The sequence below is a fragment of the Boleophthalmus pectinirostris genome, unplaced genomic scaffold (genome assembly GCF_026225935.1).
Source record: "Boleophthalmus pectinirostris isolate CB_2022bp ecotype Guang Dong unplaced genomic scaffold, ASM2622593v1 HiC_scaffold_8, whole genome shotgun sequence".
NCBI lineage: Eukaryota > Metazoa > Chordata > Actinopteri > Gobiiformes > Gobiidae > Boleophthalmus > Boleophthalmus pectinirostris.
This window is the reverse complement of record NW_026571515.1, coordinates 9750875-9764993: the sequence shown is the minus strand read 5'-3', so window position 1 is coordinate 9764993 and position 14119 is coordinate 9750875. Positions and strand designations below refer to the sequence as shown.

Here is a 14119-nt window from a genome sequence, read left to right as displayed (position 1 = left end):
AATAACAAAGGATTACTCAAACGTGTGTGAATGAAACAAAACACAAGACCAGGTCTGTTCTTGTGGAGGTAACAGCATTATAACATGGCTAAAAGCTCACTAGATTATTATATTACTGTGTCTGGGTTAGGGCTGCCAGGAATGTTCCACACTATGGCATTACACTATCAAACATTTATTAAATTACATGTGTTTTTTTTTGTTTGAACACACTGGAAAAGAGCAGGGTTGCCTCTTCACATTTCTAATCCATAACTTCAGGCCTGATGGCGTTCTTGTCTTCATGGAGATAGAAAAGTGTCCAGGCTGGTGCCACCTAGTGCCTCTGCTCAATTTCATTTCTCTCCAGGGACTAGGTCAGGAATTGGAGTACACTAGACGGTTTGCGAGAACACCGGAAGTTGTAGACGGCCCACCGGACAATCAGTGAAGATCTGTGAAGCCATGACAAGCGCCTGTCTGGGTTCCTTTTGTGGAACAGCACAACAGTAAACAAAGCGGTCGAGATGGATGTAGACGAAGACAGACATTCTGTGTTTCCTGTGTGATTCCTGAGATCGAGGATTTAAAGCCGGAACAAAGACAATGTTTGGTGAATTTTATCAATGTTATTATATTATATTATATGTTATAAAATGTTATTGCCCTTCTTCCTACATGATTTGGGAAAAGCTTAATACAGACGTCACAACCAAATAGCAGCAATTGGTTAAATAAAAAAGTACCCGTCGAGCGAACAAATCCTAATGCTGTGAGGTCAGACGGTTTCCATGAAGTGAAACCGGCTGATGAATCAGGCTAATAGAAAAGTGGAACGCTGTGGATCATTCAGGCAAAGCAATAAAATACTTAAATACAGTGAAGACAAGCTGGTAGCGGACTCTCCAGCATAAAAGTTACACAATGCACCTTTAATATTTGGAATAATAAAGTAAAACGTTGGTAGTAGCAGGATTAGGGTTGCGAAAAGTAACTAAAATCAGACACTAATCAGTACTAAAATTAGTATCGAAACTAGATACTCGTTTGGGTAAGTATTGATACTAAAAAAAGACATTCACAGGACAAAATTGAACCATTCCTGAAGCTTTAGAATGATCTTGAGCTGCATCAGAACAAGTATAAGAGCACATAGAGGAGTATACGCACATGGACCACTGTGGAACCGACCTCAGATGAGTGAATAATCAAGTAAAAAGTTGATATTAGCAGAGTTAGGGTTGCTAAATGTATTGAAAATCTGATACTAATCAATATACATACTAATATCAAAACTAGATATTCATTTGAGTAGAAATCAATACTTAAAAAGTCACATTAACAGGACATAAATTAACCATTCCTGAAGCTTTAGAATGATCTTGAGCTGCATCAGAACAAGTATAAGAGCACATAGACTAATATACGCACATGGACCACTATGGAACCTATCTCAGTTCAGTTGTATTTTAATATTTGGAAAAACTTAAGTACAAAGTTGGTAGTAGCTGGGTTAGGGTTGTCAAAAGTATCAAAAATCTGACACTAATCGATATACAAAAACATATTGAAACTAGATACTCATGTGAGCAAGTATCGATACTAAAAAAAGTCACATTAACAGGACAAAAACGTTTCCTGAAGCTTTAGAATGATCTTGAGCTGCATCAGAACACGTATCAGAGCACATAGACTAGTACACGCCCTTATTTGCATATTCATATCTGGAATAACTGCTGTAAAACGTCGGACGCAGCATCTGTACGAAACATCCTGTTCATGAGTGACAAAACTTCGAGGAATTGTATCTGTTTTGACCTGTTGTGACGCTGAGCAGTGGCACGCCTTGTTTACACCCAACAGGGAAGTTCACAGAATAATTATTACTTGAAAATAATAGTACACGAGTAGTGATAAGCTTTATTTAAAAGTTGCACAATAAAACGTAACTTGACACCATATCTGACGTCAGCTTTAGGCAGAAAGAGACCAAGAGGGCGGGGCTAAGAGTTCAAACTAAAATACGAAATTGAAATCAGGTACAATCGCTTTAATTTATGTCCTTTTTAGTCTTATAATTCCTAAATAAATTCTAAATACGCAGCAAAAATAACACGAAACAAGTGTAAAATATGGCATAAATAAAAATACAATGAAATAAAGAAATAAAGTAGTAAAAATATCTCTTGTAAGATGATATGATGAGGGTTATCTGTTACACAACGGTGAGCATTTGTACAAACCCTGTCACAATAAAACTTATCTTTAAATACATGTTATGGGACAATACTTTTTGGAAATCAGTATTTATCTACTTTTTCTTCGAAGTACTGGGAATATGATAAGATTTGTGCTTTAGAAGGTTGAATTGTGACTCATTACAGATAAAAACGAATGACTTAAGTGTTTTAATCGACTATTTATTTATCGCAGCTTGTGGTTTTTTTTAGACATATTGGACACTGAGGATGCTTTTCGGGTCAAATCTGCTTTACGGTTTGGTTTTTAGTTTGGTTTATGTTTATTTTAGCACTTCTAACACTTCTAAATAGTGCTCAAACATAAGTAAACGTTTCGGCTCTTCCCACGATTTACAAGAGACAAACACATTAAGTTGACCATATTGATTTATTTGAACATTTGCGTTTCTTGCACCGCTCCTTCAGACATTTAAAGGCGCACTGTGTAACTTTTCTTCACAGAGATGTTATTGATTTGTCTGGAATGTTTCACAGTACGGCATTAAACCTTTCTATCATCGTGGCGACAAAACCAGACCCAGTTACAGGTCAGATCTGTGGAGAGGCATTTTTGAGCTATAAAACCACTTGTAATTGAATAAATGTAAAGTAGAGCTGTGGAACATTCCGGGAAGAGCAATGACATATTCATAAAAGCAAGAAGGTGTCAGACGCCCAACAAAAAAACTGCAGAGTGAATCGTTATTATTATGAATTGCTATTTTTGTCGTCTAACCTTTAAAAATACCATATTGTGTATATTATTTATCCACTGACAGTCTCGCTTACAATTACTCTTACTCTTATAGTTTTCCCAAATACTTTTCTACATATTCATTTGAGTAACTGTATTACCGGATTACTATTTTTGTGGTAGGTCTTTTGAAAATATCAGAATTTGTGCATTATTTAAAAGGTGCTATCTTATGTAAAAATTAAAAATATAGTTGTCTCTTGTGAGCTTTAATCCATGTTATACAGACGTTACCTCCTCAAAAACAAACATGGAGTTGCGTTTTGTTTCATTCACACGTTTTGAGTAACCCTTTATTATTAGTCTGTCTACATCTCGAAAGCTTTAAATGCTCTGTTCCACCTTGTGATGTCATGAAGCTGTAGTTTTCAAGTTAACAGCTCCTAATCCTAGGGGTGTAACAATATCCAGGTCTCATGATATGATATTGTCACGGTATGAATCTCACGGTACGATATTTATTGCGATATCATGGGGAAGCTCACGATTAGGGATGTAACAGTATCCAAATCTCTCTGTACGATATTTTCACGATATACATCTCAGGGTACGATATTTACTGCGATATTTTGTGAAGGCTGCGAACAAAACTGTTAATATGCAACTTTTTCCTTTTAAAATGCCTTGACAAGACTTAATCCAAAGAACTAAGACTTAAAAATGCTTAGAACTGTTATTTCTTCTTGTAGTCTGCACTGAAATGGAGCAAAGGATCATGGTCTATGTAGTTCCCTCTGTCTTTTTTAGCTATTGCTGCTCCATAACTATTAATTTAAGCAAAGAGACTTGTAATTCGATATATTGTGATGGTCCATGATATTATTATGAGAAATTTGACGATACGATATCACGATATTTTGGTTATTGTTACATCCCTACATATTACGTTTTGTTCAGTAGAGATTGGCAATTACTCTTATAGTTTTCCCAGATACTTGAAGTAACTTTACTCTTATTAAGTACTATTTTTGACAAGTGTACTTCACTCTGATCAAATATATAATACAATACCCATAGTACAGTAGTAGAACCAGTATTTCTTGCGTACAGATTCATAGTCCCGCTTGCACACAGGACCAGATTCATTGTTGTGAATCAGATAAAACCTCCTTTATTCGAGCTCGAGTCTCATTGCCCAAAATAAACTGGCCTCTTCATTGTATCTGCTCCAACACAACAATCGATGCCCTGTGCAAACACGACTCTGTGGGAGCAGTGGCTGGATCTGAATATTTGTACTGTAGTAAGATTCCTTGACTGTATTATGAGACTGGGGCCGGGGGAGGATTTCCTGACCCGTAGGGCTCGCGGTGCTGCTGTCCACAGTGACCCAGATACTGACACAGATGGAGATATAAAGGGACAGACGCTGGGACGGGTGAGGTAACAGCACGTCAACTGTACTGTAAAAATTTGAGAGAAAATTAGAGCAGATGGCGTTTTTGGCAAAGTTTCTACAAGTTTTGCATATTTGGAAATGTTCAGAATTTTTGGTAGCGATACTTTTGACTACAAATACCTAAATCGATTCACTATAGCCCCGCCCACTCACCTCATTCTGCTGGAAATTAGCTGGAAATAACTAAATTTTTTTCATTAAATATATTGTATTAATTACACACGCAAGTCTGAATGATTTTTGAACAAATTCTGTAGCTTTCTAAGTTTCTTGTGTTGCGCTGCTTACAAATTATGTCCATGCCAAGCAGGTAAGGAAATAATTAATATTTCTTCCCAAGATTGGGCATTGGGTATCATTTAAAAATTGCCGATACGATACATACCTTGATACAGTGCACTTTCGATTCAATACGATATATTTCAAATCGATTCGGTTCAATAAAAAATAATGGCTAAATCATGGCTGTGATACTAAAAGTCTGTAAACCGCTTCTTGTGCAAAGTTAAAAACTAAACAAGCAACAAAACTGCAGCCTGTAACAAAATAATTTAGTAAAATGTACCAAAAAATACTCGATACAGCAGCCCACGATATCTATACTGTATCATCACATATATTTTTGCACACCCCTAGTTACAGATGCTCTTGGACATGGGGAACAAGAAAAAAATATTTAAAATACGATTTCATAGTAAACTTCTGTGAGTAAATGAGGATTATATTGATATTACAGACTGAAAAAATGTGTGCTGCTTTGGCAAAAATCGGTAAAGTGACAAAAATAATTCCCGACATTTGGTCTTGCTACATTCACATTTCATTTTATTCTGATATAGAAGCTGATTTTCTAACTCAATATGTCACATACTAAAGGCCGGCAAGAACATTCCCCCCTCTCCTGTTTGTCGTCCAAGAGAAGTAAGAAGAAACTAGTCTCTGGGACAGTGTCACGCAATTGGTTTCTCACATTTCTTAGTAACAATGATGCTGACTGGACAAAATGGAGCCCTGTCATGAGTTTCTGTTTTATTACCAGAGAAAATGCAATGTAAATTGAAAGTACTATATTTTGCAGTTAGATTTTTTTTTTATTTAGCTGCTTTTACCCTACAGTGCCTGATGTAAACAGCATTTATCTTGACAAGAATGAAATCAAATTAGGTATAGGTCAAGCCTTGATTTAACCAAAACTAAACAGGATTAAAACACAGGATTACAAAAGTGCAGAGACTAAACTAAGATAAAATTATCTAACTGGGTGTACACCATTAAACATCCAGGTCTGAACCAGGAATAAATCAAAATTTAAAGGTCCTATATCACACAAAATGAACTCTTGTGAGATTTAAACCATGTTTTAATGTTGTTACCTCATCAAAAACAGACCTGGAGCTGTGTTTTGTTTCTTTCACACGTGTTTGAGTAACTCTTTATTATTAGTCTGTCTACATCTCCAAAGCTCAAAATGCTCTGTTCCACATTGTGACGTCACATAGCAGTAGGATACCATTAAGAAGTTGCCGATACGATACATACCTGGATATAGTGAGCTTACAATTCGGTATTTCAAATCAATTCAATATAGTTCAACAAAAAATAAAGATTAAATCATGACTGTGATGCTAAAAGTCTTTGTTAAACCACTTCATGTACAAAGTTAATATGAAACACGTCCATTTTAATCATCAAAACAGTGAAAATGTCACACGTGTTGCACTTTTGTTCAGTAGAGACTGGCAATTCTAGGTCTGAAATCATCCAAATGATTCTAGTGAAGGTGTATGGAGTTTAAAAACACAGTGGAGTACTTCTGTATTACCACTAAGGCTGGGTATCATTAAGAAGTTGCCGATACAATACATATCTCAATACATAGGCCACGATACGATACATATCTTGATACAGTGAGCTTTCAATATATTTCAAATCGATTCAATACGGTTCAACAAAAAATAAAGGCTAAATCATGGCTGTGATACTCAAAGTCTTTGCTAAATGACTTCTTGTGCAAAGTTCATATGAAATAAAAACATTTTAATCTCCAAAAGAGTGAAAATGTCAAATTTGTTGCACTTCTGTTCAGTAGAGATTGGCAAGTCCAGGTCTGAAATCATCCAAATGATTCTTGCAAAGGCGTATGGAGTGTATTACCACATGACATCACAAGGTGGAACAGAGTGTTCTGAGGTTTGAGAGAAGAGCTCAGCCTAAATATGCAGGATTTGTGTGTTAAACATGTGAAAGAATGAAACAAAACACAACTCCAGGTCTGTTTGTCATGAGGAAACAACATTACAACACAGATCAGAAAATAGCGTAAAATGGGCCCTTTGACTAAATCTAAGCCCATTTTGAATCTAAACAGGGCTGAATCAGGACTAAACGAGCACTCAGTCATGTTCTACTGACTGCGCGTTTCATCCGCTCAATATTATCTGTTGCTCGGCTCTCTTTGTTGGACACAGTAACAGTGTCTGTCCAATGAGACGCCTCAGAGTTCTTGGCAGAGTCGCAGAGAAGGCCATCTGTGATAAACAACACCAGGCAGATCGCAGCTAATTCAAAATCTCTCTGAGAAGTGGGCCAAAGCGATCGTCAACGTACACGCATGTACAAATTCATATCACTTCAAACTCCTTATATTGTAATTTTTTTGTATTGGAAATCGCAGAGGCCACTAAAGGCAGCACCAGCTCAGATTTAGACTAAACCTGGACTAAAGCAAAAGAAGAAACCAAGATTTAAAGGTGCATTGTGTAACTTTTCTGGTGCTTTTCTCCATGGAGATGTTATTGCTTTGTCTGGAAACTAAACCAGACCAGGTTACAGGTCAGATCTGTGGAGAGGTGACCTCGCTCAGAGTCAGAATGCCTGTTTTTCTAGGTATTTTTCAGCTATGAAATGATATAAAAATAATAAATATAAGGTAGAGCTGTTTAATGTCACACTGTGGAACATTCTAAGCAGAGCAATGACATATCCATAGAAACAAGCAGGTGATGGACCCTCTAGCAGAAAATTTACACAATGCACCTTTAACCTAGTCTGATTCAGCTGGTTTCACTTCATGGAAACTGTCTGACCTCGCAGCATTAGGATTCGTTTGCTCAACAGTAGGTGGGTACTTTTTTAATTTAACCAGTCGCTGCTATTTGGTCGTGACATATGCAAAGCGCCGGAACACTCAGCGGTGTCCAGTTGCCGGCACAAGAGCAAACAAAGGAGAGAGTGAACATGTCTGTCAATGTAAATAAAAAATGCAAAGTCTCTATTTGACAAAGGAAGTCCAAAGGAGGAGCGCGTGTACAGTCTGCTCTCGCAACTCGGGTTGGTTCAGCTCTTCGTTGAGTGGCCGGTGCACGGCCTACAACTTCCGGGGTTCAAGCAAACTGTCAAGTGGATTCCGATTCCTGACCTAGTTGCTGGAGATAAATCAAATTGAGCACAGGCACTAGGTGGCGCCAGCCTGGCTGCCGTTACCCTCCTGCCCACTTAGTTTTACCCACAGATCTCAGCTAGTTCAACATCTGTCTGAGAAGTGGGTCAAATCCGTCATCCACATCCAATACAATTTCATGTCACTTCAAAATGGTTGTATTGTATTAAGAGTTGTCAAAAGTATCGACAATCTGATACAAAATTAATATTAAAACTACTATTTAAATTAGATACTCATTTGAGCAGGTATCAATACTAAAAAGTCACATTCACAGGACAGAAATGAACCTTTCCTGAAGCTTTAGAATAATCTTGAGCTGTATCAGAACAAGCAAGAACTATGATTTAATGTTGAAAATCCCATTATATTGTCTAAATAAAGAGTGTTTTTGTTGTCATCGTGGTATCGGAAGCAGTACCGAGCCTGTTCCTTAGCATCAAGTTACAATAGCTGCACAAAATCATTATATATTTAGACAATAAATTCCACATTCTTGCATTACAGTATTATTATTTAGCATTTTTCATGTGTGTGTGTCGACAACTGTGAAAGAACGCAAAGGATCATGGTCAATGTAGTTCTACTCAACAAAACTTAGCATTTTAGACTTACACTGTAGGTTTTTTAAAGTCTTGATTTTACAAAATGGCTGTTTTTATCCTTTCTAGCTTAAATCTTTCCATTGCACCAAATCTTAAAGGTCATATATATGTATATTTAGGTACGTAACAATAACCGAAATATCGTGATATCGTCAAAGTTCTGACAATAATATCGTGGACCATCACAATAAATCGAATCTCAAGTCTCTTTGTTTAAATTAAGAGTTATGGTGCAGCAATAGTTAAAAAAAAGATCCTTTGCTCCATTTCAGTGCAGACTACAAGCAGGAATAACAGTTCTAAGCACTTCTAAGTCTTAGTTCTTTGGATTAAGTCTTGTCAAAGCATTTTAAGAGGAAAAAAAATGCATATTAACCCTTTTGTTTACCTCTACAAAATATAGCAATAAATATCGTACCGTGAAATGTATATGGTGAAAATATCGTAACGAGAGATTTGGATATTGTTGTTATCGTTATGCCTAGATATATTACATAAAACTCTTGACTCTTGTGAGCTTTAAGTGATGTTAAAGTGTTGTTAAATCAAAAATAGACCTGGAGTTGTGTTTGAGTAATCAGTTATTATTAGTCTGTCCACATCTCTAAAACTCAAAATACTCTGTTCCACCTTGTTCCACCCTAAATTTGCAGGTTTGTGTGTTAAACATGAGTGAATAAAACAAAACAAAACACAACTCCAGGTCTGTTTGTGATGAGGAAACAATATTATAACAGAGATCAGGCCCTTTAACCAAAACTAGCGCCCGTCTTCTCGTTATGAACCGTGCTATTCTTGGTAGCATTTGCTGGGAGCGTCTCTTTTGTCTGGTGGAGCCGAGTGTGATCAGAGCAGAGATAAATTCAGCTCTGCCCCACTGCCCCACATCCAAATAACACTCCATTGTATCGACCGCATCTGATACAAACTCTGCAAAAACTATCGTGTGAAGAGCTGACTGTACATAATAACAAAGCTGAAATGTTACACCGCAATCGCAGTAATCAAATCAAATCAGTTCCGGTTTAGACCTTAGACTGTATAAATTTGTCTGGGTTTAAACTAAGGTGAGTCCTGGTTTAGATTTATGGTTACAGGTTTAGATCAGATTTAGATTTAGATAGCCTTGGGTTAGTCCTGGTTTCTGCTTGAATTAGTCCAGGTTTTAGTCCAGGTTTTGGGTTTGATTTGGCTTAGGGCTACCTAGTGCCTCAACTCAATTTCACTTCTCTCCAGCGACAAGGTCAGGAATCAGAATACACTAGACGGTTTGCAAAAACCCTGGAAGTACGAGTTCGGGCACCAGACAGTCAGTGAAGAGCCATATATTCTGTGTTGGCAACAATTCCCGAGATCAAGGATTTAAAGCCGGAATAAAGAGAACGTTTGGTGAATTTTATCAAGGGGAAAGTCGTTATTGTCCTTCTTCCTACAAGATTTGGGAAAAGCTTAATATACCAGTTAGCCCCATTAGCGGCGCATTACATACGTCACAACCAAATAGCAGCGATTGTTAAATAAAAAAGTGCCCGCCTACCGTCTAGCGAACGAATCCTAATGCTGCGAGGTCAGACGGTTTCCACAAAGTGAAACCGGTTGATGAATCAGGCTAGTTTAGAGCTGCTTGATTATGGAAAAAAATCATTATCACGATTATTCTGGTCAATATTGAAATCACGATTATTCAAACGATTCTTTTTTTTTTTTTAGCATTTCTCACTCAAAAAAATACTTTGTTATTGATAATTTAAGCAAAACTTCCAAATTGAAAATAAATACAGACTACAGATATGAACCTTAGAGCAGTTTTGGATTGTTTAAAATGAGTAAAATATACTTTGAACATGAAATAAGGCATAGAAAAACATAAATGTATCCAAAATAAACTATATATCCAGCTGTTCTACAATCTCTATACTTAAAAAATAAAATAAATATACCTAATTATATAAAAAATATCCTAAAATAAACTTTGTTACTCTTAAAATCATTTCAACTCGATTATGGTATATGAGTTTGGAGATCGTTTTGACACACAAATTGAAATCACGATTAAAATGTTATTAATTGCACAGCCTTAATTTGGCTTAATTATGAAAAAAAACATGCATAGCTATGATTTTAGTACATACACTTTACACTTTACACTTTACTTGCTGTTGAAATGTAAAAATATAGGCTTTCTTTAGTCCTGGTTTAGACTTAGACTAGTCCCAGTTTCTAATCACCAGTCCCGGCTTAGACCTGGATTTGCAGCTTAGCTCAAATTTGGATCTAATTTAACACTGATCTCTCCATAAATGCTTTCAGTGTTTGTATTTTGTGGTTTGTTTGGGTGTCGTGTCTCCGCCTGGTACCGTTAGCTCCAGTGTTTGTGTGATAAAGACCAAAGCCGCGTTCATGATCAACAAGAAAGAACCGAAAGAAGTTAAACTGACAACATTTTACTGTGTACTCGCTCTCAATAAACCAGTGTGAAGAGGAGCATGAGAACAGACACAGGCTGTACAACCTAAAACCTAAAAACCAAGACGTACAGAGATAGAGAGACGATACTGTTTGAACTTTACCAAAACAAAACTTCTGTAGATTAATATTTTGCTGAATGGGACTTCATTGTTATCTGTAATTTAGGAAAGGGAGGTTGCATTCTGATAACTGGACAAAGTCTTTAGAGCGAGTACTGTGTGTTCTGGCTACTAGTTTTACACTTTTAAACCTCAATTGACACAATATAAATCTTTTATATTGTTGTTGCCTGTTTTTTACTCTTGACCACGAGTTTGCAATAAAGATCTCTATCAGTCTAACTATTTAACCTTCATTTGCTGTGGGCTCTGTCTGGATGACCTCTAGCTGTAATAAAAATAGTGATTCTTCTGTGAATTTTCTCCAGTGTTATCAGGGAGTATTGCACAGTTACAATCTGTTTTTTGTCTGGTTTACAGCGAGAGAGAGAGAGAGCGTGATAAAGCGATTCTCCGTCTATAGACAGCACATACTGCAGCAGCACGGGCACTGATTAATGATTGGCACTGAAACTGGCATCCAGAATGCGTGACTCCACAGTGTGGCTTTCGTCACCAAATTACAACATAAACAACTTGGCCACATCATGCCCAGTGTTTGTGTAATGAAGAATAAATCAGCATTACAATTATTAAAAGTATAAGTTATGTTTGATTTGAACATGTTTACCTTTTGTCTGGGGATGCAGTCTGGTCATGTTTATGTAACTTCAAATCAAAACCTTACTTTGTAGTACTTTTAACCTCAACGTTTCAAGCAAATTAAGGTTAAGGTTCACTTTTCTGCAGTGTCGCTGGGGCATCTCCTCAGGTGCAGTGGGATCCATCTCCATGGTCTAGTTGCTAAGTTTGGTCAGGACTGTCGTAGTTGGAGGTTTTGACCAGTGGTACGTGTTTTGGGTTGATGAGGGAAAATGGAGAGCCAGGAGGAAACATACCCAGACACATGAAGAAGAACATGCAAACAGAAAGGCACCTGGAACCTTCTTACTGTGAAGCCATTAGAACAGGGGTCATCAAACTAAGGCCCGCGTACCGACTGCAGCCCGCCACGCCCCGTTGACCGCTCCCCAGCCCCTCTGCCTGGCCCTACAAGGCAATCCTCAAAAGTTGTCATGGCCTTTCTTTTAAAACTACTTTTTGGCTAATAATAACATGTCGGCATCTTCTATTTTGTAGATTTTTTTGTCCAATTTAAAAACAGATATTTATATGAAGGGTTTATATTTTAATAATTTACATTTGCCGCCAAATTTTCATCACCTGACAAACTCGAGATCAAACAGTTGACAGTCAATGCACGCGCAGAGTTCTGTAGTGCAGTTAAGGACAACAAAATGTCTGGTGTTAAAGTACGAAAAGTTAACAGAAAGTGCAGAGTTTTCAAAGAACAGTGGACGACCAATTATTTTGTTATTCAGTGTAAGGACCGTGGAGTTTTTCTGATATGTAAAGAAAGTGTGGCAGTTTTCAAAGAATATAATCTGCGTCGTCAGGGTTGTACAATTCTGTGGTTAGGGCTGACTCGACCCGGCCTCCATCACAGTCAGTAGAGATAATGTGGCCCCCAGAGAAAAAAAGTTTATTGACCCCCGCATTAGAATAACCCTCCTCTCTCTCTCTCTCTCTGTGTCGTGTCTCAGGGCTGCGTGTGGATCAGGAGCTGGTGACTTCGTACCCTCAGGTGGTGATGGTGCGGGTGCCCACGCCCTGGGTGCAGTCGGACAGTGACATCACCGTCCTGCGGCACCTGGAGAAGATGGGCTGTCGTCTCATCAACAGACCTCAGGCCATCCTCAACTGCGTCAACAAGTTCTGGACCTTCCAAGAGCTGGCGGGACACGGGGTGCCCCTGCCCGACACCTACTCGTACGGTAAGAAAACTACTTCATGTTTACTACAAGGCGTGCTTAGGACTGGATCTACTAAAGCTTTATGTTTTTTAGATTGGACAGTCTGTAGATGTTCATTATTTTATTTTATTGCTGTTTTGATTAAAGATTAAATGGGTTTGGTGGACGAGGAAAGTGACATTTCAACTAGTTTTGTCCTGGTCTAGTCTTGGTTTAATTTAAAGTGATTTAGCTCAGATTTACACTTGATTTAGTTTATAGTTTAACCCTGGTTCAGTCCTGGTTCAGTCCTGGTTTAGACCTGTTTTAATCCTTGTTTAGTCCTGGTGTTGCACATGGTTCAGCTCTGGTTTAGTCCTGGTTTAGTCCTGGTGTTGTTCATGGTTCAGCTCTGTTTTAGTCCTGGTTTCGCCCAGATTTACACCTAATTCAGTTCATAGTTAAGCCCTGGTTGACCCCTGGTTTATTTCTGGTTAGGTCCATAGTTTAGTCCTGGTGTAGTTCCTGATTTCGTCCTGATTTAGCCCCCATTTAGACCTAATTTAGTTCATAGTTAAGTGTTTAGTGGATTGTCTCTTGATTTACTTCTGTTATTACTTAGGCCCAGTTTAGTCCCTGGTTTAGTTCTATTTTAGTCCTGCTTTAGTCCTGATTTAACCCTGATTTTAGTCCATAGTTCATAGTTTTTCCCCGGTTTAGTCTCCTTTTCGATTTAGTTAATAGTTTAGTGTTGGACTAGTTTGTGATTTGCCTCTGATTTTCTTGTTGTTTAGGCTCAGTTTAGTCCTGGTTTAATCCTAGTTTAGTCCTGGTTTAGATTTGGCTTAGTTCTGGTTTAGATTTGGTTTAGTCCTGGTTTAGGCCTGGTTTAGTTGTGATTTAGTTTTGGCTTAGTCCTGCTTTAGTCCTGGTTTAGTCCTAGTTAAATGCTGCTTTAGACCTGGTTTAGTTCGGGTTTAGTCCTGGTTTAGTCATGGTTTAGTCCTAGTTTAGTTCTCTTTTAGATCTGGTTTAGTTCTAGTTTAATCCTAGTTTAGTTCTCCTTTAGTTCTGGTTTAGTCCTTGTTTAGTCCTGGTTTAGTCCTGATTCAGTCCTGGTTCAGTTCTGGTTTAGATCTGGTTTATACCTGCTTTAGTCCTGGTTTAGTCCTAGTTTAGTCCTGGTTCAGTCCTGTTTCAGTCCTGGTTCAGTTCTGGTTTAGATCTGGTTCAGTCCTGGTTTAGATCTGGTTCAGTCCTGGTTCAGTCCTGGTTTAGATCTGGTTTAGTCCCGGTTTAGTCCTGGTTTAGTCCTGATTCAGTCCTGGTTCAGTTCTGGTTTA

At 37.8% G+C, this 14119-nt stretch overlaps 1 protein-coding gene across 2 annotated transcripts in view; it reads left to right on the top strand.

Moving 5' to 3' along the window:
- rimkla (ribosomal modification protein rimK-like family member A) overlaps nucleotides 1-14119 on the top strand; it is a 51098-nt gene that overhangs the window by 10628 nt on the left and 26351 nt on the right. For both annotated transcript variants that reach the window (XM_020925822.2, XM_055165988.1), the window contains exon 2: nucleotides 12588-12818. In XM_020925822.2, the coding sequence (XP_020781481.1) occupies nucleotides 12588-12818 (231 nt within the window). The remainder of the gene's footprint in view (nucleotides 1-12587; nucleotides 12819-14119) is intronic.